Here is a 27,430-nt window from a genome sequence, read left to right as displayed (position 1 = left end):
TTAACTTCCAGTCAATTCAGGAAGTACACTGGAATTTCAATTCTCTTCAATGGTTTTAAAATTAGGAACATTTAGATTTGTAATTAGAATTAGGTTAACTTTCTGAATTCACTGGAATTGTAATGGAATTGACCTCATCCCTGGTAAACACAGACTTTTGGAATTCAGACTTGTCTCAAATGATCAATACGTCTTCTCAAATAGACTAAATTCCATAATCGAATGTTCATACTGTACATTTTCAGCAGCAGTATTATTACCTAAATATAATAAATTCATGAATTACTGATTTCACCTTCTTTTGTTGAGAACAGAGTGGGGATGATGAAGATTACAAGAGAATATTTTCCAAGAAGATTAAGCCCCGGCTGAAGTCTGAGGATCTGGCGGAGGGCGTGGACGTCCGTACGGAGCGTCACAGCAGCACCAGCACCGACGGCAGCACGATCACCACCATCACCCGTCGCATCACTACCTACACTGTGGACATGCCAGAGGGCGTGGACGAGCAGCTTGATCTAACCAGCCCAGAGTTCAAAGGGCAACGGTACGAGCAGTCAGGAGGGGGCAGCTCGTCTCAAATACGAGTTTTACACGGAAGCGGAAGCCCTTCAGGTATAGGAGGTGGATCGGAGGGGGGTGATTTTGAACTAGGAGGTGATGGTGTTTCTTTCACTGGGCCGGATGTAACTAGCTCCTCTGAGAAGCACTGGAGCACTGGAGGGGTGAAGACCACCACTGTTACGAGGCAGATAGAGGGGGGAGATGGTGGAGCAGCAGGGATCAGATTCAAAGGATCTAGCTTTGGGATGCCCGGGGCGAAGGGTCAGCGGGAGTTCGGCCTCTATAGAGGGGGTGAGCAGGGAGACGGGAGCTTTCAGGTTTCAGGTGACTCAGCTGACTACCAGGCAGGATCAGTCAATGTCACGGTCCCTGGAAAAACAACAAATATTTCATCCAGCTCCATATCAATGGGTAAAGGGGAGGTGAGAGGAGTAGACGTTCATTTGCCTGGTAGGGGCAGTGCAGACTGGCAGGGTAGGGCCGGAGGTTCAGTACCTGGAATAACCATTAGTGATCAACAGATGAGAGGGCCTGGGAGCATAGGTCTCTCCAGAGGCAACCAGGGTGGGGTTTCCTTACCCAACATGCCAGGCATTGATACAGGCTTGAATGGGGGCAAGATATCAACAGACATAAGAGCGCCAACACTTGACATCAATACCTCAGGCATGAAGGAGTCTGGCTCAGTGCAAATGTCTGTAAAAGAAACAACAATGGAAAGCAAACTCAAAGGTGGCATCAAAATGCCATCATTTGGACTGAACACTGGAGGTGCAGACGGCGATGGAGATGTTAAACTACCGAAGGTGAAGGGTAGTGTAGATGTTTCGGTACCCGGGGTAGATGTAGATTTATCAGGCGCATCTATGAATATGAAAGGAGGAAAGACGATAGGTGGTGTTTCCATCAAAGCACCCAAAGTAGACATTAAAGGTTCAGGTGTTGATATAGAAGGTCCAGAAGGCGGTTTCAAGATACCCAAAGTAAAGATACCATCATTTGGAGTTAGAGGAGCCGGACTTGAGGGTCCTGGTGTCGATGTCAACCTACCAAAAGCTGACATTGACATCAAAGCTCCCAAAGTAGACATTAAAGGTCCATCAATATCAGGACCAAAGATCTCAATGCCCGATGTGGACTTCAATCTGAAAGGCCCAAAGGTGAAGGGAGATTTGGGTATGTCAGGAGACCTCAAAGCACCCAAAGTAGGCATTGAAGGTCCAGATGTTGACATTGAAGGTTCAGGAGGATTTAAGATGCCAAAGATGAAGATGCCCTCATTTGGAATCAAAGGATCTAAATTGGAGGGTCCAGATATTGATGTCAACCTACCAAAAGCTGACATTGACATCAAGGCTCCCAACGTTGACATTAAAGGTCCATCAATATCAGGACCAAAGATCTCAATGCCCGATGTGGACTTCAATCTGAAAGGCCCAAAGGTGAAGGGAGATTTGGGTATGTCAGGAGACCTCAAAGCACCCAAAGTAGGCATTGAAGGTCCAGATGTTGACATTGAAGGTTCAGGAGGATTTAAGATGCCAAAGATGAAGATGCCCTCATTTGGAATCAAAGGATCTAAATTGGAGGGTCCAGATATTGATGTCAACCTACCAAAAGCTGACATTGACATCAAGGCTCCCAACGTTGACATTAAAGGTCCATCAATATCAGGACCAAAGATCTCAATGCCCGATGTGGACTTCAATCTGAAAGGCCCAAAGGTGAAGGGAGATTTGGGTATGTCAGGAGACCTCAAAGCACCCAAAGTAGGCATTGAAGGTCCAGATGTTGACATTGAAGGTTCAGGAGGATTTAAGATGCCAAAGATGAAGATGCCCTCATTTGGAATGAAAGGATCTAAATTGGAGGGTCCAGATATTGATGTCAACCTACCAAAAGCTGACATTGACATCAAGGCTCCCAATGTTGACATTAAAGGTCCATCAATATCAGGACCAAAGATCTCAATGCCCGATGTAGACTTAAATCTTAAAGGCCCAAAGTTGAAGGGAGATTTGGGTATGTCAGGAGACCTCAAAGCACCCAAAGTAGGCATTGAAGGTCCAGATGTTGACATTGAAGGTTCAGGAGGATTTAAGATGCCAAAGATGAAGATGCCCTCATTTGGAATCAAAGGACCCAAAGTTGAGGGAGATGTTGATGTCAACCTACCTAAAGGTGACATTGACTTCAAGGGACCTAATGTTAACATCAAAGGTCCAGAACTTGACTTCGAAGGCCCTGATGGGAAAATCAAGGGTCCAAAATTCAAGATGCCATCAATGTCAGGCCCAAACATCTCAATGCCTGATATGGACATAAATCTGAAAGGTCCAAAGGTGAAGGGAGATGTGTCAGTGCCAAAGCTGGAAGGAGACATCAAGGCTCCCAAAGTTGACATTAAAGGTCCATCAATATCAGGACCAAAGATCTCAATGCCCGATGTAGACTTCAATCTGAAAGGCCCAAAGGTGAAGGGAGATTTGGGTATGTCAGGAGACCTCAAAGCACCCAAAGTAGGCATTGAAGGTCCAGATGTTGACATTGAAGGTTCAGGAGGATTTAAGATGCCAAAGATGAAGATGCCCTCATTTGGAATCAAAGGATCTAAATTGGAGGGTCCAGATATTGATGTCAACCTACCAAAAGCTGACATTGACATCAAGGCTCCCAACGTTGACATTAAAGGTCCATCAATATCAGGACCAAAGATCTCAATGCCCGATGTGGACTTCAATCTGAAAGGCCCAAAGGTGAAGGGAGATTTGGGTATGTCAGGAGACCTCAAAGCACCCAAAGTAGGCATTGAAGGTCCAGATGTTGACATTGAAGGTTCAGGAGGATTTAAGATGCCAAAGATGAAGATGCCCTCATTTGGAATGAAAGGATCTAAATTGGAGGGTCCAGATATTGATGTCAACCTACCAAAAGCTGACATTGACATCAAGGCTCCCAATGTTGACATTAAAGGTCCATCAATATCAGGACCAAAGATCTCAATGCCCGATGTAGACTTAAATCTTAAAGGCCCAAAGGTGAAGGGAGATTTGGGTGTGTCAGGAGACCTCAAAGCACCCAAAGTAGGCATTGAAGGTCCAGATGTTGACATTGAAGGTTCAGGAGGATTTAAGATGCCAAAGATGAAGATGCCCTCATTTGGAATCAAAGGACCCAAAGTTGAGGGAGATGTTGATGTCAACCTACCTAAAGGTGACATTGACTTCAAGGGACCTAATGTTAACATCAAAGGTCCAGAACTTGACTTCGAAGGCCCTGATGGGAAAATCAAGGGTCCAAAATTCAAGATGCCATCAATGTCAGGCCCAAACATCTCAATGCCTGATATGGACATCAATCTGAAAGGTCCAAAGGTGAAGGGAGATGTGTCAGTGCCAAAGCTGGAAGGAGACATCAAGGCTCCCAAAGTTGACATTAAAGGTCCATCAATATCAGGACCAAAGATCTCAATGCCCGATGTGGACTTCAATCTGAAAGGCCCAAAGGTGAAGGGAGATGTGGGTATGTCAGGAGACCTCAAAGCACCCAAAGTAGGCATTGAAGGTCCAGATGTTGACATTGAAGGTTCAGGAGGATTTAAGATGCCAAAGATGAAGATGCCCTCATTTGGAATCAAAGGATCTAAATTGGAGGGTCCAGATATTGATGTCAACCTACCAAAAGCTGACATTGACATCAAGGCTCCCAACGTTGACATTAAAGGTCCATCAATATCAGGACCAAAGATCTCAATGCCCGATGTGGACTTCAATCTGAAAGGCCCAAAGGTGAAGGGAGATTTGGGTCTGTCAGGAGACCTCAAAGCACCCAAAGTAGGCATTGAAGGTCCAGATGTTGACATTGAAGGTTCAGGAGGATTTAAGATGCCAGAGATGAAGATGCCCTCATTTGGAATCAAAGGACCCAAAGTTGAGGGAGATTTTGATGTCAACCTACCTAAAGGTGACATTGACATCAAGGGACCTAATGTTAACATCAAAGGTCCAGAACTTGACTTCGAAGGCCCTGATGGGAAAATCAAGGGTCCAAAATTCAAGATGCCATCAATGTCAGGCCCAAACATCTCAATGCCTGATATGGACATCAATCTGAAAGGTCCAAAGGTGAAGGGAGATGTGTCAGTGCCAAAGCTGGAAGGAGACATCAAGGCTCCCAAAGTTGACATTAAAGGTCCATCAATATCAGGACCAAAGATCTCAATGCCCGATGTGGACTTCAATCTGAAAGGCCCAAAGGTGAAGGGAGATTTGGGTATGTCAGGAGACCTCAAAGCACCCAAAGTAGGCATTGAAGGTCCAGATGTTGACATTGAAGGTTCAGGAGGATTTAAGATGCCAAAGATGAAGATGCCCTCATTTGGAATCAAAGGATCTAAATTGGAGGGTCCAGATATTGATGTCAACCTACCAAAAGCTGACATTGACATCAAGTCTCCCAAAGTTGACATTAAAGGTCCATCAATATCAGGACCAAAGATCTCAATGCCCGATGTGGACTTCAATCTGAAAGGCCCAAAGGTGAAGGGAGATGTGGGTATGTCAGGAGACCTCAAAGCACCCAAAGTAGGCATTGAAGGTCCAGATGTTGACATTGAAGGTTCAGGAGGATTTAAGATGCCAAAGATGAAGATGCCCTCATTTGGAATCAGAGGATCTAAATTGGAGGGTCCAGATATTGATGTCAACCTACCAAAAGCTGACATTGACATCAAGGCTCCCAACGTTGACATTAAAGGTCCATCAATATCAGGACCAAAGATCTCAATGCCCGATGTGGACTTCAATCTGAAAGGCCCAAAGGTGAAGGGAGATTTGGGTCTGTCAGGAGACCTCAAAGCACCCAAAGTAGGCATTGAAGGTCCAGATGTTGACATTGAAGGTTCAGGAGGATTTAAGATGCCAAAGATGAAGATGCCCTCATTTGGAATCAAAGGACCCAAAGTTGAGGGAGATTTTGATGTCAACCTACCTAAAGGTGACATTGACATCAAGGGACCTAATGTTAACATCAAAGGTCCAGAACTTGACTTCGAAGGCCCTGATGGGAAAATCAAGGGTCCAAAATTCAAGATGCCATCAATGTCAGGCCCAAACATCTCAATGCCTGATATGGACATCAATCTGAAAGGTCCAAAGGTGAAGGGAGATGTGTCAGTGCCAAAGCTGGAAGGAGACATCAAGGCTCCCAAAGTTGACATTAAAGGTCCATCAATATCAGGACCAAAGATCTCAATGCCCGATGTGGACTTCAATCTGAAAGGCCCAAAGGTGAAGGGAGATTTGGGTATGTCAGGAGACCTCAAAGCACCCAAAGTAGGCATTGAAGGTCCAGATGTTGACATTGAAGGTTCAGGAGGATTTAAGATGCCAAAGATGAAGATGCCCTCATTTGGAATCAAAGGATCTAAATTGGAGGGTCCAGATATTGATGTCAACCTACCAAAAGCTGACATTGACATCAAGGCTCCCAACGTTGACATTAAAGGTCCATCAATATCAGGACCAAAGATCTCAATGCCCGATGTGGACTTCAATCTGAAAGGCCCAAAGGTGAAGGGAGATTTGGGTATGTCAGGAGACCTCAAAGCACCCAAAGTAGGCATTGAAGGTCCAGATGTTGACATTGAAGGTTCAGGAGGATTTAAGATGCCAAAGATGAAGATGCCCTCATTTGGAATCAAAGGACCCAAAGTTGAGGGAGATTTTGATGTCAACCTACCTAAAGGTGACATTGACATCAAGGGACCTAATGTTAACATCAAAGGTCCAGAACTTGACTTCGAAGGCCCCGATGGGAAAATCAAGGGTCCAAAATTCAAGATGCCATCAATGTCAGGCCCAAACATCTCAATGCCTGATATGGACATCAATCTGAAAGGTCCAAAGGTGAAGGGAGATGTGTCAGTGCCAAAGCTGGAAGGAGACATCAAGGCTCCCAAAGTTGACATTAAAGGTCCATCAATATCAGGACCAAAGATCTCAATGCCCGATGTGGACTTCAATCTGAAAGGCCCAAAGGTGAAGGGAGATTTGGGTATGTCAGGAGACCTCAAAGCACCCAAAGTAGACATTGAAGGTCCAGATGTTGACATTGAAGGTTCAGGAGGATTTAAGATGCCAAAGAGGAAGATGCCTTCATTTGGAATCAAAGGATCTAATTTGGAGGGTCCAGATATTGATGTCAACCTACCAAAAGCTGACATTGACATCAAGGCTCCCAAAGTTGACATTAAAGGTCCATCAATATCAGGACCAAAGATCTCAATGCCCGATGTGGACTTCAATCTGAAAGGCCCAAAGGTGAAGGGAGATTTGGGTATGTCAGGAGACCTCAAAGCACCCAAAGTAGGCATTGAAGGTCCAGATGTTGACATTGAAGGTTCAGGAGGATTTAAGATGCCAAAGATGAAGATGCCCTCATTTGGAATCAAAGGATCTAAATTGGAGGGTCCAGATATTGATGTCAACCTACCAAAAGCTGACATTGACATCAAGTCTCCCAAAGTTGACATTAAAGGTCCATCAATATCAGGACCAAAGATCTCAATGCCCGATGTGGACTTCAATCTGAAAGGCCCAAAGGTGAAGGGAGATGTGGGTATGTCAGGAGACCTCAAAGCACCCAAAGTAGGCATTGAAGGTCCAGATGTTGACATTGAAGGTTCAGGAGGATTTAAGATGCCAAAGATGAAGATGCCCTCATTTGGAATCAAAGGACCCAAAGTTGAGGGAGATTTTGATGTCAACCTACCTAAAGGTGACATTGACATCAAGGGACCTAATGTTAACATCAAAGGTCCAGAACTTGACTTCGAAGGCCCTGATGGGAAAATCAAGGGTCCAAAATTCAAGATGCCATCAATGTCAGGCCCAAACATCTCAATGCCTGATATGGACATCAATCTGAAAGGTCCAAAGGTGAAGGGAGATGTGTCAGTGCCAAAGCTGGAAGGAGACATCAAGGCTCCCAAAGTTGACATTAAAGGTCCATCAATATCAGGACCAAAGATCTCAATGCCCGATGTAGACTTCAATCTTAAAGGCCCAAAGGTGAAGGGAGATTTGGGTATGTCAGGAGACCTCAAAGCACCCAAAGTAGGCATTGAAGGTCCAGATGTTGACATTGAAGGTTCAGGAGGATTTAAGATGCCAAAGATGAAGATGCCCTCATTTGGAATCAAAGGATCTAAATTGGAGGGTCCAGATATTGATGTCAACCTACCAAAAGCTGACATTGACATCAAGGCTCCCAACGTTGACATTAAAGGTCCATCAATATCAGGACCAAAGATCTCAATGCCCGATGTAGACTTCAATCTTAAAGGCCCAAAGGTGAAGGGAGATTTGGGTATGTCAGGAGACCTCAAAGCACCCAAAGTAGGCATTGAAGGTCCAGATGTTGACATTGAAGGTTCAGGAGGATTTAAGATGCCAAAGATGAAGATGCCCTCATTTGGAATCAAAGGACCCAAAGTTGAGGGAGATTTTGATGTCAACCTACCTAAAGGTGACATTGACATCAAGGGACCTAATGTTAACATCAAAGGTCCAGAACTTGACTTCGAAGGCCCCGATGGGAAAATCAAGGGTCCAAAATTCAAGATGCCATCAATGTCAGGCCCAAACATCTCAATGCCTGATATGGACATCAATCTGAAAGGTCCAAAGGTGAAGGGAGATGTGTCAGTGCCAAAGCTGGAAGGAGACATCAAGGCTCCCAAAGTTGACATTAAAGGTCCATCAATATCAGGACCAAAGATCTCAATGCCCGATGTAGACTTCAATCTGAAAGGCCCAAAGGTGAAGGGAGATTTGGGTGTGTCAGGAGACCTCAAAGCACCCAAAGTAGGCATTGAAGGTCCAGATGTTGACATTGAAGGTTCAGGAGGATTTAAGATGCCAAAGATGAAGATGCCTTCATTTGGAATCAAAGGATCTAATTTGGAGGGTCCAGATATTGATGTCAACCTACCAAAAGCTGACATTGACATCAAGGCTCCCAACGTTGGCATTAAAGGTCCATCAATATCAGGACCAAAGATCTCAATGCCCGATGTGGACTTCAATGTAAAAGGGCCGAAGGTGAAGGGAGAGGTGGATGTGTCATTGCCAAAGATAAAAGGAGACCTCAAAGCACCCAAAGTAGACATTGAAGGACCAGATGTTGACATTGAAGGTTCAGGTGGAATTAAAATGCCAAAGATGAAGATGCCGTCTATGTCAATGCCTGATGTTGATTTCAGTCTCAAAGGACCAAAATTCAAAGGGGGAGTTGAGGGAGAAATGAGTACACCCAAAGCTGAATTTGATGGATTGGATATCTCAGTAGAGAGTCCTGACATTGCACCAAAGAAGTCTAAGTTCAAAATGCCAAAGTTTGGATTCAAAGGGCCCAAAGTCAAGTCTCCAGAGGTTGATGTAAAGCTAGCAAAAGCAGATATTAATGTCAAAGTACCGAAAGGTAGTCTTCCAGACATTGACCTTGATATTGGGGCTACCAGCCCTAAAGTCAAAGGATCCAAATTCAAAATGCCTAAATTTGGATTCAAAAGCCCCAAGGTAGAGATACCAGATGTAGATATTAACCTTCCTAAAGCTGACATTGACTTCAAGGGACCCAGTGTCGATATTAAAGGTCCTCATATTGACATTGAAAGTCCTGATGGCAAAATCAAGGGCCCAAAAAACAAGATGCCAACAATATCAGGACCAAAGGTCTCCATGCCTGATGTGGATTTCAACCTAAAAGGTCCAAAGATGAAAGGAGATATCAATATACCAGTCCCCAAGATCGAAGGAGACTTCAAAGGTCCAAACCTAGACATGGAAGGTCCAGATGGTAAAATCAAAGGGCCGAAATTCAAGATGCCATCCATATCAGGCCCAAACATCTCAATGCCTGACATGGACTTCAACCTGAAAGGTCCAAAGGTGAAGGGAGATTTGGATATGTCAGGAAACCTCAAAGCACCCAAAGTAGACATTGAAGGTCCAGATGTTGACATTGAAGGTTCAGGAGGATTTAAGATGCCAAAGATGAAGATGCCCTCATTTGGAATCAAAGGACCCAAACTGGAGGGGCCAGATGTTGATGTCAACCTACCAAAAGCTGACATTGACATCAAAGGTCCCAAAATTGATATTAAAGGTCCAGAACTTGACATTGAAGGTCCAGATGGTAAAATCAAAGGGCCGAAATTCAAGATGCCATCCATATCAGGCCCAAACATCTCAATGCCTGACATGGACTTCAACCTGAAAGGTCCAAAGGTGAAGGGAGATTTGGATATGTCAGGAAACCTCAAAGCACCCAAAGTAGACATTGAAGTTCCAGATGTTGACATTGAAGGTTCAGGAGGATTTAAGATGCCAAAGATGAAGATGCCCTCATTTGGAATCAAAGGACCCAAACTGGAGGGGCCAGATGTTGATGTCAACCTACCTAAAGCTGACATTGACATCAAAGCTCCCAAAATTGACATTGAAGGTCCAGATATTGACATTGAAGGTCCAGATGGTAAAATCAAAGGGCCGAAATTCAAGATGCCATCAATGTCTGGACCAAAGATCTCTATGCCTGATGTGGACTTCAACCTGAAAGGTCCAAAGGTGAAGGGAGATTTGGATATGTCAGGAGACCTCAAAGCACCCAAAGTAGACATTGAAGGTCCAGATGGTAAGATCAAAGGGCCGAAATTCAAGATGCCATCCATATCAGGACCAAACATCTCAATGCCTGACATGGACTTCAACCTGAAAGGTCCAAAGCTGAAGGGAGATTTGGATATGTCAGGAAACCTCAAAGCACCAAAAGTAAACATTGAAGGTCCAGATGTGGACATTGAAGGTTCAGGAGGATTTAAGATGCCAAAGATGAAGATGCCCTCATTTGGATTCAAAGGACCCAAAGTTGAGGGAGATTTTGATGTCAATCTACCTAAAGGCGACATTGATATTGAAGGTCCAGATATTGACATTGAAGGTCCAGATGGTAAGATCAAAGGGCCGAAATTCAAGATGCCATCCATATCAGGACCAAACATCTCAATGCCTGACATGGACTTCAACCTGAAAGGTCCAAAGCTGAAGGGAGATTTGGATATGTCAGGAAACCTCAAAGGACCAAAAGTAGACATTGAAGGTCCAGATGTGGACATTGAAGGTTCAGGAGGATTTAAGATGCCAAAGATGAAGATGCCCTCATTTGGATTCAAAGGACCCAAACTGGAGGGGCCAGATATTGATGTCAACCTACCTAAAGCTGACATCAAAGCTCCCAAAATTGATATTAAAGGTCCAGAACTTGACATTGAAGGTCCAGATGGTAAAATCAAAGGGCCGAAATTCAAGATGCCATCCATATCAGGACCAAACATCTCAATGCCTGACATGGACTTCAACTTGAAAGGTCCAAAGCTGAAGGGAGATTTGGATATGTCAGGAAACCTCAAAGGACCAAAAGTAGACATTGAAGGTCCAGATGTGGACATTGAAGGTTCAGGAGGATTTAAGATGCCAAAGATGAAGATGCCTTCATTTGGAATCAAAGGACCCAAAGTTGAGGGAGATTTTGATGTCAATCTACCTAAAGGCGACATTGACATTGAAGGTCCAGATATTGACATTGAAGGTCCAGATGGTAAAATCAAAGGGCCGAAATTCAAGATGCCATCAATGTCTGGACCAAAGATCTCTATGCCTGATGTGGACTTCAACCTGAAAGGTCCAAAGGTGAAGGGTGATTTGGATATGTCAGGAGACATCAAAGCACCCAAAGTAGACATTGAAGGTCCAGATGGTAAGATCAAAGGGCCGAAATTCAAGATGCCATCCATATCAGGACCAAACATCTCAATGCCTGACATGGACTTCAACCTGAAAGGTCCAAAGCTGAAGGGAGATTTGGATATGTCAGGAAACCTCAAAGCACCAAAAGTAGACATTGAAGGTCCAGATGTTGACATTGAAGGTTCAGGAGGATTTAAGATGCCAAAGATGAAGATGCCCTCATTTGGATTCAAAGGACCCAAAGTTGAGGGAGATTTTGATGTCAATCTACCTAAAGGCGACATTGACATTGAAGGTCCAGATGTTGACATTGAAGGTCCAGATGGTAAAATCAAAGGGCCGAAATTCAAGATGCCATCAATGTCTGGACCAAAGATCTCTATGCCTGATGTGGACTTCAACCTGAAAGGTCCAAAGGTGAAGGGAGATTTGGATATGTCAGGAAACCTCAAAGCACCAAAAGTAGACATTGAAGGTCCAGATGTTGACATTGAAGGTTCAGGAGGATTTAAGATGCCAAAGATGAAGATGCCCTCATTTGGATTCAAAGGACCCAAACTTGAGGGGCCAGATATTGATGTCAACCTACCTAAAGCTGACATTGACATCAAAGCTCCCAAAATTGATATTAAAGGTCCAGAACTTGACATTGAAGGTCCAGATGGTAAAATCAAAGGGCCGAAATTCAAAATGCCGTCCATATCAGGACCAAACATCTCAATGCCTGACATGGACTTCAATCTGAAAGGTCCAAAGCTGAAGGGAGATTTGGATATGTCAGGAAACCTCAAAGCACCAAAAGTAGACATTGAAGGTCCAGATGTTGACATTGAAGGTTCAGGAGGATTTAAGATGCCAAAGATGAAGATGCCCTCATTTGGATTCAAAGGACCCAAAGTTGAGGGAGATTTTGATGTCAATCTACCTAAAGGCGACATTGACATTGAAGGTCCAGATGTTGACATTGAAGGTCCAGATGGTAAAATCAAAGGGCCGAAATTCAAGATGCCATCAATGTCTGGACCAAAGATCTCTATGCCTGATGTGGACTTCAACCTGAAAGGTCCAAAGGTGAAGGGAGATTTGGATATGTCAGGAAACCTCAAAGCACCAAAAGTAGACATTGAAGGTCCAGATGTTGACATTGAAGGTTCAGGAGGATTTAAGATGCCAAAGATGAAGATGCCCTCATTTGGATTCAAAGGACCCAAACTTGAGGGTCCAGATATTGATGTCAACCTACCTAAAGCTGACATTGACATCAAGGCTCCCAAAATTGATATTAAAGGTCCAGAACTTGACATTGAAGGTCCAGATGGTAAAATCAAAGGGCCGAAATTCAAGATGCCATCAATGTCTGGACCAAAGATCTCTATGCCTGATGTGGACTTCAACCTGAAAGGTCCAAAGGTGAAAGGAGATTTTGATATGTCAGGAGACCTCAAAGCACCCAAAGTAGACATTGAAGGTCCAGATGGTAAGATCAAAGGGCCGAAATTCAAGATGCCATCCATATCAGGACCAAACATCTCAATGCCTGACATGGACTTCAACCTGAAAGGTCCAAAGCTGAAGGGAGATTTGGATATGTCAGGAAACCTCAAAGCACCAAAAGTAGACATTGAAGGTCCAGATGTTGACATTGAAGGTTCAGGAGGATTTAAGATGCCAAAGATGAAGATGCCCTCATTTGGATTCAAAGGACCCAAACTTGAGGGAGATTTTGATGTCAATCTACCTAAAGGCGACATTGACATTGAAGGTCCAGATATTGACATTGAAGGTCCAGATGGTAAAATCAAAGGGCCGAAATTCAAGATGCCATCAATGTCTGGACCAAAAATCTCTATGCCTGATGTGGACTTCAACCTGAAAGGTCCAAAGGTGAAGGGAGATTTGGATATGTCAGGAAACCTCAAAGCACCAAAAGTAGACATTGAAGGTCCAGATGTTGACATTGAAGGTTCAGGAGGATTTAAGATGCCAAAGATGAAGATGCCCTCATTTGGATTCAAAGGACCCAAACTTGAGGGGCCAGATATTGATGTCAACCTACCTAAAGCTGACATTGACATCAAAGCTCCCAAAATTGATATTAAAGGTCCAGAACTTGACATTGAAGGTCCAGATGGTAAAATCAAAGGGCCGAAATTCAAAATGCCGTCCATATCAGGACCAAACATCTCAATGCCTGACATGGACTTCAATCTGAAAGGTCCAAAGCTGAAGGGAGATTTGGATATGTCAGGAAACCTCAAAGCACCAAAAGTAGACATTGAAGGTCCAGATGTTGACATTGAAGGTTCAGGAGGATTTAAGATGCCAAAGATGAAGATGCCCTCATTTGGATTCAAAGGACCCAAAGTTGAGGGAGATTTTGATGTCAATCTACCTAAAGGCGACATTGACATTGAAGGTCCAGATGTTGACATTGAAGGTCCAGATGGTAAAATCAAAGGGCCGAAATTCAAGATGCCATCAATGTCTGGACCAAAGATCTCTATGCCTGATGTGGACTTCAACCTGAAAGGTCCAAAGGTGAAAGGAGATTTTGATATGTCAGGAGACCTCAAAGCACCCAAAGTAGACATTGAAGGTCCAGATGGTAAGATCAAAGGGCCGAAATTCAAGATGCCATCCATATCAGGACCAAACATCTCAATGCCTGACATGGACTTCAACCTGAAAGGTCCAAAGCTGAAGGGAGATTTGGATATGTCAGGAAACCTCAAAGCACCAAAAGTAGACATTGAAGGTCCAGATGTTGACATTGAAGGTTCAGGAGGATTTAAGATGCCAAAGATGAAGATGCCCTCATTTGGATTCAAAGGACCCAAACTTGAGGGAGATTTTGATGTCAATCTACCTAAAGGCGACATTGACATTGAAGGTCCAGATATTGACATTGAAGGTCCAGATGGTAAAATCAAAGGGCCGAAATTCAAGATGCCATCAATGTCTGGACCAAAAATCTCTATGCCTGATGTGGACTTCAACCTGAAAGGTCCAAAGGTGAAAGGAGATTTTGATATGTCAGGAGACCTCAAAGCACCCAAAGTAGACATTGAAGGTCCAGATGGTAAGATCAAAGGGCCGAAATTCAAGATGCCATCCATATCAGGACCAAACATCTCAATGCCTGACATGGACTTCAACCTGAAAGGTCCAAAGCTGAAGGGAGATTTGGATATGTCAGGAAACCTCAAAGCACCAAAAGTAGACATTGAAGGTCCAGATGTTGACATTGAAGGTTCAGGAGGATTTAAGATGCCAAAGATGAAGATGCCCTCATTTGGATTCAAAGGACCCAAACTTGAGGGGCCAGATATTGATGTCAACCTACCTAAAGCTGACATTGACATCAAAGCTCCCAAAATTGATATTAAAGGTCCAGAACTTGACATTGAAGGTCCAGATGGTAAAATCAAAGGGCCGAAATTCAAGATGCCGTCCATATCAGGACCAAACATCTCAATGCCTGACATGGACTTCAACCTGAAAGGTCCAAAGCTGAAGGGAGATATGGATATGTCAGGAAACCTCAAAGCACCAAAAGTAGACATTGAATGTCCAGATGTGGACATTGAAGGTTCAGGAGGATTTAAGATGCCAAAGATGAAGATGCCCTCATTTGGATTCAAAGGACCCAAAGTTGAGGGAGATTTTGATGTCAATCTACCTAAAGGCGACATTGACATTGAAGGTCCAGATATTGACATTGAAGGTCCAGATGGTAAAATCAAAGGGCCGAAATTCAAGATGCCATCAATGTCTGGACCAAAGATCTCTATGCCTGATGTGGACTTCAACCTGAAAGGTCCAAAGGTGAAAGGAGATTTTGATATGTCAGGAGACCTCAAAGCACCCAAAGTAGACATTGAAGGTCCAGATGGTAAGATCAAAGGGCCGAAATTCAAGATGCCATCCATATCAGGACCAAACATCTCAATGCCTGACATGGACTTCAACCTGAAAGGTCCAAAGCTGAAGGGAGATTTGGATATGTCAGGAAACCTCAAAGCACCAAAAGTAGACATTGAAGGTCCAGATGTTGACATTGAAGGTTCAGGAGGATTTAAGATGCCAAAGATGAAGATGCCCTCATTTGGATTCAAAGGACCCAAAGTTGAGGGAGATTTTGATGTCAATCTACCTAAAGGCGACATTGACATTGAAGGTCCAGATATTGACATTGAAGGTCCAGATGGTAAAATCAAAGGGCCGAAATTCAAGATGCCATCAATGTCTGGACCAAAGATCTCTATGCCTGATGTGGACTTCAACTTGAAAGGTCCAAAGGTGAAAGGAGATTTTGATATGTCAGGAGACCTCAAAGCACCCAAAGTAGACATTGAAGGTCCAGATGGTAAGATCAAAGGGCCGAAATTCAAGATGCCATCCATATCAGGACCAAACATCTCAATGCCTGACATGGACTTCAACCTGAAAGGTCCAAAGCTGAAGGGAGATTTGGATATGTCAGGAAACCTCAAAGCACCCAAAGTAGGTGTTGAAGGTCCAGATGTTGACATTGAAGGTTCAGGAGGATTTAAGATGCCAAAGATGAAGATGCCCTCGTTTGGATTCAAAGGACCCAAACTTGAGGGTCCAGATATTGATGTCAACCTACCTAAAGCTGACATTGACATCAAGGCTCCCAAAATTGATATTAAAGGTCCAGAACTTGACATTGAAGGTCCAGATGGTAAAATCAAAGGGTCGAAATTCAAGATGCCATCAATATCAGGACCAAACATCTCAATGCCTGATGTGGACTTCAATCTGAAAGGTCCAAAGGTGAAAGGAGATTTTGATATGTCAGGAGACCTCAAAGCACCCAAAGTTGACATTGAAGGTCCAGATGGTAAGATCAAAGGGCCGAAATTCAAGATGCCATCCATATCAGGACCAAACATCTCAATGCCTGACATGGACTTCAACCTGAAAGGTCCAAAGTTGAAAGGAGATGTTGATATGTCAGGAGACCTCAAAGCACCCAAAATAGACATTGAAGGTCCAGATGTTGACATTGAAGGTTCAGGAGGATTTAAGATGCCAAATATGAAGATGCCCTCATTTGGGTTCAAAGGACCCAAACTTGAGGGGCCAGATATTGATTGCAACCTACCTAAAGCTGACTTTGACATCAAGGCTCCCAAAGTTGACATTAAAGGTCCGTCAATGTCAGGACCAAAGATCTCAATGCCTGACATGGACTTCAACCTGAAAGGACCGAAGTGTAAGGGTGATTTTGATATGTCAGGAGATCTCAAAGCACCCAAAGTAGGCATTGAAGGTCCAGATGTTGACATGGAAGGTTCAGGAGGATTTAAGATGCCAAAGATGAAGATGCCCTCATTTGGGTTCAAAGGCCCAAAACTTGAGGGGCCAGATATTGATTGCAACCTACCTAAAGCTGACTTTGACATCAAGGGACCGAGTATTGACATTTCACGTCCAGATCTCAACATCAGAGGCCCTGATGCAAAGTTGTCCGGTGGATCCCTTGATATGGGAAGTCCCAGTTTCAGTATTGACAAACCAGATGTCAAGTTTCCAAAGTTCAAAGGTCCCACATTTGGTATTAGGTCACCTGAAGTTGAAGGACCTGAACTGAATATTTATCACGGAAAGATGGATGTGAAGGCACCTGAGGTTGACCTTAACCTAGGGGATGCAAATATCAAAGGACCTAAATTCAAGGCACCAAAGATCCATATGGGAGGCAAGAGCCCCAAATTAGATGTTAATTTGCCAGAGGTTGACAGTAGTCTAGAAGCCCCTGATGTTGACGTTCATGTCAAAGGAAAGAAAGGCAAATTCAAACTACCCAAAATCAAAGGGAAAGCAAAGAAACCTAATGTTGATATTGACCTTGAAACATCAGGTGTAGATTTAGATGTTGACTCTCCTGAGCTTCACCTGAAAGGAGCAAAAGTAAAGAAACCCTTCTTTGGAAAACTTCATTTCCCCGACGTGGAATTTGATGTAAAATCTCCCAAAGTTAAAGGTGATGGCTCTCTGTCTGGTGGCTTGTCATCTGGGAGCCTACAAGCCAATAGTGAGACACCAGATCTAAACGTGCAAGCCCCGGATGTAAAAACTAAGTCTAACATAAAATTTCCAGGGATGAAAATCAAAGGGCCCCAGGTAAATGTACCTGATGTCGATGTAAATGTGAACAGGAAAAATGTGAAAGGAGAGGCAAGCCTTTCAGGAGATCTAAAAGGTCCTAAGATAGATATTGGAGGAGTGGGAGGAGGAGTAGATGTAGACTCAAATGTTTCAGGATACAGTGGACTACATTTCCCAGAGGGACATGTATCATTCCCCAAAATCAATGTTTCGAAGTACCATGGACCAGAGATGGGAGAAGATGTTGATGCAGGAGCAAGAGCAGGGGCAGGGGCAGCAGTGCGGGGTGGAAAGATTGATGTGCAGGCTCCTTCGGTTAGTGGTAGTTCTCCGAGCCTGGAGGTGCACAGTGGTGAGAAAGTAAAGGTCAAGATGCCAAGGTTCGGTTTTGGCAAGTCTAAAGCAAAGGGAGGTAGTGCAGCGGATCTTAGCTTCCAGGGGCCGGACGCAGAACTTGGAGCCGGTGGTCGTGGCGGCGTTAAGGGCTCCAAAGAGTTGAGTTTAAGTCATGGGGAGTTAGTAAGTGGCAAGTTGTCAGTAGAGGGAGGATCTGGGCATAGTGTGTCCCCTAAGAGCAAGTCAGCCTCACTGGATCTTTTTAAGAAATCAAGGCATCGGTCTTCCTCTGTGGCGAGTGACGAGGGAGATCTGGCTGCGTCTTCCCCCTCAAGTCACTTAAGTGCTGAGGCTGGCGACATCTCTGTAGATGTCGGCAGGGCCAAGGTGAAAGGAAAGAAGTTAAAGTTTGGCACCTTTGGTGGTTTTGGCTCAAAGTCAAAGGGCTCATATGAAGTGCGACTGGGTGAAGATAGTGAAGAGAGAGTTGAGGTAAGTGGTGTATCTCTCCCCTCTAAAAAGTCTAGAATCTCTTCATCCTCCAGTAGCGACAGTGGGTCTAGAGGTGGTTTCCGTTTCCCAAAACTCGAGTTGTCTGTGTCACCAAAGAAATGAGGAATTGTGAGGATAATTATAAACTACTACCCAATTGTCTGTTCCATGTACACAACACCCCTATCTGCTCAAGTTTTTAAAACTTGAGCAGATGAGTTCACATCTCATCTCAATGTAACATTACGTGTGTGTTATTCCCTTTTGGACTTTCTCCACACATTTGTCTTATTACATATGGGGTAGATGACATTGTTCAGACTACAATTTAACTGTAAATAAGATCTGTATCTGTATTGTAATATTAAGTATTGTCTTTTGTACATAGTCAAAATTTATTGAATTTATTACCATCTCACCAAATTCATACCAATAGTGCCTCACATGTTTAGTCCAAGCACTCTTTTAAAATGCATTTAGTTAAGATTACGTGTGGTATTTTTGTATCCAGGGGGGTTTTATTGCACAAACATAGTTTAGATTAAATTGTTATTTTGAAGAAAAGTATGTTTATATACACAGACAACTACTTTTCATTTTTATGTATGAAATTATTTACATTTGTTTTGAAGCTTTGGATATATAATCGTTGCAGAAGCATATTTACTCAACATAGAGCAGGGCCCTGTATAACATTCTATCAAGAGTGACAATGCTATTAGAGACCATAATTGAAAATAAAAGCAATGTTTATGTAAACTATAAACTCTATTAACAGCTGTTATTAATCTTTGAGAGAGAGAATGTACTTTTTTAAATTATTTTTTTTACATCCATTTGATTACTACAATTTGTCCCTTTCACTTTCACTTCAACACATTTAATTTGAATTCTACTCAAATGGCAAAGTGGTCGAAATTGTAAAATAGAACAGCGTATGCTGAAGAATCCATTTGTATTTTTTTAATATTGTACAATCAAGAGATGTAATGTAAAGAAACAGAATAACAGAAGCAAAATTGTGTTTTTAATGAAGACATTGTATTACATTCAGGTGGATCTCTCTCTCTCTCTCAATGTCTCTCTACTTCTCTCCCTCACTGTCTCACTTAATGCAAGTCTCTGGTGTTTGGTTATACTAAAGAAAATATATGACTATCATGAAAAAGAGTCACGCTGTATTTCTTTTGCACCTTTTATAGGTAAACAAATATCTGCAATGTTAATAACAGAGAACGAAAGCTGAAAATGTCCTCGCTTTTATTTGATGGAGTTGGAGTTTTGAATACTATTTAGATCTATTGTGTTTCGTTCTGCAAAATAAATCTAATAAACGGTTAAGATACCAATTGTCCCTGATTTATTTCATAACACTGTCTTCATCATCCTCACCCCATAGTTACCAATGATATTACACAAACCCTAATGTGTTTAGACATACAGCAAATATACAACATGGAAAATCCCACATGAAGAACAAAGCTGTCAGGGAATCACACTGAGGGCCATTCGTGTACACAGGCCATTCAGGGGCCTGGTCAAAAGTAGTGTACTTTTAGGGAATAGGTCTCTGGTCAAAAGTAGTACACTATAGGGAACAGGGATCCAATTGAGGCCTTTGAGAGGGTCTGTATGGAAAGTGCATGATCCCTGGCGATAACTTAACGTTGAAAATTTTAACAACGTTATTAATATGTGGCAAAGAGGAGTATGCAGAGTTGTGGTTAACTTATTAAGAAATAGCTATAAGGCCTGCATCCCCTATTCCTTATTATTCCCTACATAGTGCACCAGAGCCCTAAGGGCCCAGGTCAAAAGTAGTGCACTAAATACAAATTTTACATGCGCCAAATACAACAGGTGTAGATCTTAAAGTGAAATGCTTACTTACAAGCCCCAAACCAACAGTGCAGTTTTAAGAAAAATAAGTGTTAAGAAAGTATTTACTAAAGAAACTGAAATAATATAAAATAAATCATAGAAAAAATATGAAAAGGTGTTGTGGTGCCCTCTTCATGACTGTCTTGGTGTGTTTGGACCATGATAGTTTGTTGGAGATATGGACACCAAGGAACTTGAAGCTCTCAAACTGCTCCACTGCAGCGCCATCGATGAGAATGGGGGCATGCTCGGCCCTCCTTTCCTGTAGTCCACGATCATCTCCTTTGTCTTGATCACGTTGAGAGAGTTGTTGTTATCCTGGCACCACACTGCCAGGTCTCTGACCTCCTCCTTATAGGCTGTCTCATCATTGTTGGTGATCAGGCCTACCAATGTTTTGTCATCGGCAAACTTAATGATGGTGTTGGAGTCGTGCTTGGCCATGCAGTCATTGGTGAACAGGGAGTACAGGAGGGGACTGAGCACGCACCCCTGAGGGGCACCCGTGTTGAGGATCAACGTGGCAGATGTGTTGTTTACTACCCTTACCACCTGGGAGCCGGCCCGTCAGGGAGTCCAGGATCCAGTTGCAGAGGGAGGTGTTTAGTCCCAGGGTCCTTAGGTTAGTGATGAGCTTTGAGGGCACTATGGTGTTGAACACTGAGCTGTAGTCAATGAATAGCATTCTCACATAGGTGTTCCTTTTGTCCAGGTGGGAAAGAGCAGTGTGGAATGCAGTAGAGATTGCGTCATCTGTGGATCTGGTATGCAAATTGGAGTGGGTCTAGGGATTCTGGGATAATTTAACATTTTTACATTTTAGTCATTTAGCAGACGCTCTTATCCAGAGCGACTTACAGTAGAGTGCATACATTTTTTTACATACTGAGACAAGGATATCCCTACCGGCCAAACCCTCCCTACCGGCCAAACCCTCCCTAACCCGGACGACGCTATGCCAATTGTGCGTCGCCCCACGGATCTCCCGGTTGCGGCCGGCTGCGACAGAGCCTGGGCGCGAACCCAGCCCAGCCTGGGCGCGAACCCAGAGACTCTGGAGGCGCAGCTAGCACTGCGATGCAGTGCCCTAGACCACTGCGCCACCCGGGAGATATAATGGTGTTGATGTGAGTCATGACCAACTTTTCAAAGCACTTCGTGGCTACAGACATGAGTGCTACGGGTCGGTAGTCATTTAGGCAGGTTACCTTGGCGTTATTGGGCACAGGGACTATGGTGGTCGGCTTAAAACATGTTGGTATTACAGACTGGGTCAGGGAGAGGTTGAAAATGTCAGTGAAGACACTTGCCAGTTGGTCAGCACATGCTCAGAGTACACGTCCTGGTAGTCCGTCTGGCCCTGCGGCCTTGTGAATGTTGACCTCTTTAAAGGTCTTACTCACATCGGTGACAGTAGGTGATAGGGTGTTATTTGGGACACAGTAGTATGTAGTGTAGCCTACCATTGTGTTTTGGAAGTTTTCAGGAAGTCTTCCCTGTTCCTGGTTGTTTGAATGTAATTGTTGCTGAGGTAGCACAAAGGAAGGAACTCTTCAGGAAATTCCTTTAAAAAAAGAAAGTGCTCTTTTCCTCCAAAATATTTGTCAGCTAAAGAGGAGGACATGGGGGAATAAAACAAAATGGAACCTTTCATTGGAGACTTGTAGTAGGTTGTAGTAGTGCTGATTTAGAAGACTTAGAAGACTTAGAGACTTCCAGATATCAAATAGTCGGCAGAGAGGAATATAAGACCGTCTGGATGCAATAACCAGCAGGATTCCTTTAACAGGTAAGAACTATGTTCTGTGTAGTGATGCTTGAGTTGCTGTCAGAGACTTTCTATCATTTAATCTAGGAACATTTGTCACTCATAATACTTAAATCATTACCGTATCTGACAGGAGCTCAAAGACACTCCCATTGCCCTATGTCCTTGCCTTGGCTTGGCCGTCCACAAATATGACTAAACGTCTTCCTATTGATTCAAGGAAAAACCTCAGCTGCAGGCTCAGACAGAAACGGTACATTAAATGTAATTTTCTCATAAATTTAGACCTGTCTCTCCTGACCACCAGAGATTGAGCGTACCTCCCAAATGGAATCCTATTCCCTATATAGTGCACCACTTTAGACCAGAGAACTATTCCCTATATAGTGCACCACTTTAGATCAGAGACCTATTCCCTATATAGTGCACTACTTTAGTCCAGAGACCTATTCCCTATTATAGTGCACTACAGAGAGTATAATGACTCATTCGTGGAGAGGAAGCCTATTTCATAAACACGTTTTTTTTTTCTTTGAGACTCGATGTCAGGAATTATTTCAAATAAATGTCAAAAGGATTTTTGAATTCAGATCACCATCAAACAACTTTGCTCTTTACTAATTGGATGAGAGAGAGAGAGATGCTCATCTTAACGGTTTAATATTTTCTTGTCTTATCAGTGTAACGGTCAACTGATGGCTCATAGCATATGAATAAGTCACTGAGGGTGGTGGGTACAGGAGCTGCAAATTCCTCCTTTTTGGTTGCCTATTTGGTTCACTACTTTTGACCAGGGCCCATAGGGCTCTCGTCAAAAGTAGTGCACTATATAGCGAATAGGGTGCTGTTTGAGAAGCAGCCTTTATATTCAGATAGAGCATGAGGCAGATGAGACAGATGATACACACTGCTGCTGCATAATGACATATACTGTCACCAGTCAGCAGGCTAGCTTCCCCTGTCAGCAGGCTAGCTTCCCCTGTCAGCAGGCTAGCTTCCCCTGTCAGCAGGCTAGCTTCCCCTGTCAGCAGGCTAGCTTCCCCTGTCAGCAGCTTGTATGAGAAAGAAGTCATTGTACTTTGCTGGTGTACAGTATAAAAATCATACCTATTTGAACACACAGGACCCATACTGACGAAATGAATTGCATACTGGAAATGCCGTATACTTTAGGTAACACTTTACAATAAGGTTTTAAAAATAACTGTAATTTATAAAAGGTACCTTATTTTAAAGTGGTATACACCTTTAATAGTATACGGTTGAAGTCGGAAGTTTACATACACTTAGGTTGGAGTCAATAAAACTCGTTTTTTCAACCACTCCACAAATTTCTTGTTAACAAACTATAGTTTTGGCAAGTCGGTTAGGACATCTACTTTGTGCATGACACAAGTAATATGTCCAACAGTTGTTAACAGACAGATTATTTCACTTATAATTCACTGTATCACAATTCCAGTAGGTCAGATGTTTACATACACTAAGTTGACTGTGCCTTTAAAAAGCTTGGAATATTGCAGAACATTATGTCATGGCTTTAGAAGCTTCTGATAGGCTAATTGACATCATTTGAGTCAATTGGATGTGTACCTGTGGATGTATTTCAAGGCCTACCTTGCTTGACATCATGGGGAAATCAAGAGAAATCAGCCAAGACCTCAGAAAACAAATTGTAGACCTCCACAAGTCTGGTTCATCCTTGGGAGCAATTTCCAAACGCCTGAAGGTACCACGTTCATCTGTACAAACAATAGTACGCAAGTATAAATACCATGGGATCACGCAGCCGTCATACCGCTCAGGAAGGAGACTCCTAGAGATGAACGTACTTTGGTGCGAAAAGTGCAAATCAATCCCAGAACAACAGCAAAGGACCTTGTGAAGATGCTGAAGGAAACAGGTACAAAAGTATCTATATCCAGAGTAAAACGAGTCCTATATTGACATAACCTGAAAGGCACGCTCAGCAAGGAAGAAGCCACTGCTCCAAAACCGCCATTAAAAAGCCAGACTACGGTTTGCAACTGCACATGGGGAGAAAGATCATACTTTTTGGAGAAATGTCCTCTGGTCTGATGAAAAAAAAAATGGAACTGTTTGTCCATAATGACCATCGTTATGTTTCGAGGAAGGCTTGCAAGCCAAAGAACACCATCCCAACCGTGAAGCACGGGGGTGGCAGCATCATGTTGTGGGGGTGCTTTCCTGCAGGAGGGACTGGTGTACTTCACAAAATAGATTGCATCATGAGGCTGGAAAATTATGTGGACATATTGAAGCAACATCTCAAGACATCAGTCAGGAAGTTAAAGCTTGGTCGCAAATGGGTATTTCAAATGGACAATGACCCCAAGCATACTTCCAAAGTTGTGGCAAAATGGCTTAAGGACAACAAAGTCAAGTTATTGGAGTGGCCATCACAAAGCCCTGACCTCAATCCTATAGAAAATTTGTGGGCAGAACTGAAAAAGCGTGTGCGAGCAAGGAGGCCTACAAACCTGACAGTTACACCAGGTCTGTCAGGAGGAATGGTCCAAAATTCACCCAACTTATTTTGGGAAGCTTGTGGAAGGCTACTCGAAACGTTTGACCCAAGTTAAGCAGTTTAAAAGCAATGCTACCAAATACTAATTGAGTGTATGTAAACTTCTGACCCACTGGGAATGTGATGAAAGAAATAAAAGCTTAAATAAATCATTCTCTCTACTATTATTCTGACATTTCACATTCTTAAAATAAAGCGGTGATCCTAACTGACCTAAGACAGGGAATTTTTACTAGGATTAAATGTCAGGAATTGTGAAAAACTGAGTTTAAATGTATTTGGCTAAGGTGTATGTAAACCTCCGACTTCAACTGTGTCTAGCACACATATAATGACTACTACCCATAATGACTACAGTTCACACAATGAATCATAGGGTAAATGATTTATGATTTCTCCACTGCCATCTCTGTGTATTTGTTATTCAATCTATGCAATATCAAGGTTCTAATATATACAGTATGTTGACAAGGTAATGATATATACAGTATGTTAACAAGGTATTAATAATATAGAGTAAGTCGACAAGACATTAACATACAGTGCGTTGAATAGGTGTGACTGTCTGTGTCAAAATCAACCACATAAAATCCTTAAAATGCTTCAATCTTTGGATCCCGAGGAAGTTAAAGGGGCAATCTTTGGATCCCGAGGAAGTTAAAGGGGCAATCTTTGGACTTTTAATTGAATGACGTTGTTGAATCCGACATTTCCCCTTTAATGATCTGACCTTTGGATATAATGTAATTAGTAGACCTCCTGTCCATACAGTACATAACAACTGTAATGTATGAGAACAAATAACATACCACTATAGAAACCACAACTACAGATCTATAGCTAGGGGTTTGTCTGTGGTGTCAATATCTAACTGTGCAATAAATTACTTCACTAGCCCTGTGGCAATTTTTCATTATTTCTGACCACTAATTTCTAATTTCCCATAATAAAATAACTAGAGTAACAAAAATCACTGTGGACGGTGAACCGTACAACAGCTTATACTGGCCTCTTATTTTCCTATGTTGCTGATGTTGTCAAGATCAATTGAATTGTCCTCAGATTACCCTGCACACTATATCAAACCGTCTCTTTAATCCTTACCCTAGAGTCTATATCCAGGACCATGTGATACAGGACACATCTATATCCAGGACCATGTGATACAGGACACATCTATATCCAGGACCATGTGATACAGGAAACATCCAGGACCATGTGATACAGGATACATCTATATCCAGGACCATGTGATACAGGACACATCTATATCCAGGACCATGTGATACAGGACACATCTATATCCAGGACCATGTGATACAGGACACATCTATATCCAGGACCATGTGATACAGGACACATCTATATCCAGGACCATGTGATACAGGAAACATCTATATCCAGGACCATGTGATACAGGATACATCTATATCCAGGACCATGTGATACAGGACACATCTATATCCAGGACCATGTGATACAGGAAACATCTATATCCAGGACCATGTGATACAGGAAACATCTATATCCAGGACCATGTGATACAGGAAACATCTATATCCAGGACCATGTGATACAGGAAACATCCAGGACCATGTGATACAGGAAACATCCAGGACCATGTGATACAGGAAACATCCAGGACCATGTGATACAGGAAACATCCAGGACCATGTGATACAGGACACATCTATATCCAGGACCATGTGATACAGGACACATCTATATCCAGGACCATGTGATACAGGACACATCTATATCCAGGACCATGTGATACAGGACACATCTATATCCAGGACCATGTGATACAGGACACATCTGCTTGTACGTGTTTACATCACTACAGCTCAAATGGAATCTGCATTCATTTTTATAGAATAAGAACCTTTGAAAACTGATCAGCAGTGGCAGCTTATCGACCTTGACGATTTATCATTAATGCTGAGTTTCTACTGGTACGAGGAGGATGGAGAGGAGAGAGTCATTATTCTGTATGGTTGACTGCCTGCATAGAGCGATCTTTCCCTATGAGACGCTGTGGGGCAGTGCTGTGTAGGCAGATGTGATGTGTGTGTGTGTGTGTTTGTGTGTGTGTGTGTGTGTGTGCATCATGTATGATAGCATAGCGTGAGGGTTGCTGTGAGGGACCCTGCTACTTGAGACCGGAGGAGACAGTGAGGGTTGCAGTGAGGGACCCTGCTACTTGAGACGGAGGAGACAGTGAGGGTTGCAGTGAGGGACCCTGCTACTTGAGACGGAGGAGACAGTGAGGCTTGCAGTGAGGGACCCTTCTACTTGAGACGGAGGAGACAGTGAGGGTTGCAGTGAGGGACCCTGCTACTTGAGACGGAGGAGACAGTGAGGGTTGCAGTGAGGGACCCTGCTACTTGAGACGGAGGAGACAGTGAGGCTTGCAGTGAGGGACCCTGCTACTTGAGACGGAGGAGACAGTGAGGGTTGCAGTGAGGGACCCTTCTACTTGAGACGGAGGAGACAGTGAGGGTTGCAGTGAGGGACTCTGCTACTTGAGACGGAGGAGATAGTGCTGTCGTTCTTCCCTTCTTCAGAGAAGAGACGATTTACTTGGTTAAGCTGTGACCTCATCATGCTGTACGTATGATACCCACCCCTTTCTCCCTCTCTCCCTCTCTCACTCTCTCTCCCTCCCTTTGGTGAGGGGCTGGGGCTGCCTACTCCAACATTATCAGCTACTGGATGCTGGGCTGGGCTTGGGAAACATTTCACATTTCTGTTTCGGTTCCTGTGTGTTGCGTGAGCAGTGAGGACACGGAGCGAGTGAGCGAGACACGAGAAGAGAAGAGAGGGAGCGTGTATCATCGTGCATGTGCATTAACTTAGCTAACAGGCAGCAGCAGGAGCAGCAACAGCTGAGAGATA

General features: G+C 43.3%; 1 protein-coding gene and 1 long non-coding RNA gene across 6 annotated transcripts in view; both read left to right on the top strand.

Moving 5' to 3' along the window:
• The window catches only part of LOC139574652 (neuroblast differentiation-associated protein AHNAK-like), a 44,296-nt gene extending 24,612 nt beyond the window's left edge, over positions 1 to 19,684 (top strand). For 3 of the 5 annotated variants that reach the window (XM_071399411.1, XM_071399410.1, XM_071399412.1), the window contains one exon: positions 315 to 19,684. In XM_071399411.1, the coding sequence (XP_071255512.1) occupies positions 315 to 18,458 (18,144 nt within the window). In that variant the 3' untranslated portion in view covers positions 18,459 to 19,684. The remainder of the gene's footprint in view (positions 1 to 314) is intronic. The other 2 variants (XM_071399413.1, XM_071399414.1) reach the window with 2 other exon arrangements.
• Positions 19,685 to 21,626: 1,942 nt separating this feature from the next.
• On the top strand, positions 21,627 to 27,430 carry LOC139574651 (uncharacterized). The gene is made up of 2 exons (XR_011674809.1): positions 21,627 to 22,005; positions 25,642 to 27,430. It is a non-coding gene; the product is annotated as an uncharacterized lncRNA (long non-coding RNA).

Source organism: Salvelinus alpinus, chromosome 4 (genome assembly GCF_045679555.1).
Source record: "Salvelinus alpinus chromosome 4, SLU_Salpinus.1, whole genome shotgun sequence".
Taxonomy (NCBI): Eukaryota; Metazoa; Chordata; class Actinopteri; order Salmoniformes; family Salmonidae; genus Salvelinus; species Salvelinus alpinus.
This window is presented reverse-complemented; position numbering and strand designations above follow the sequence as displayed.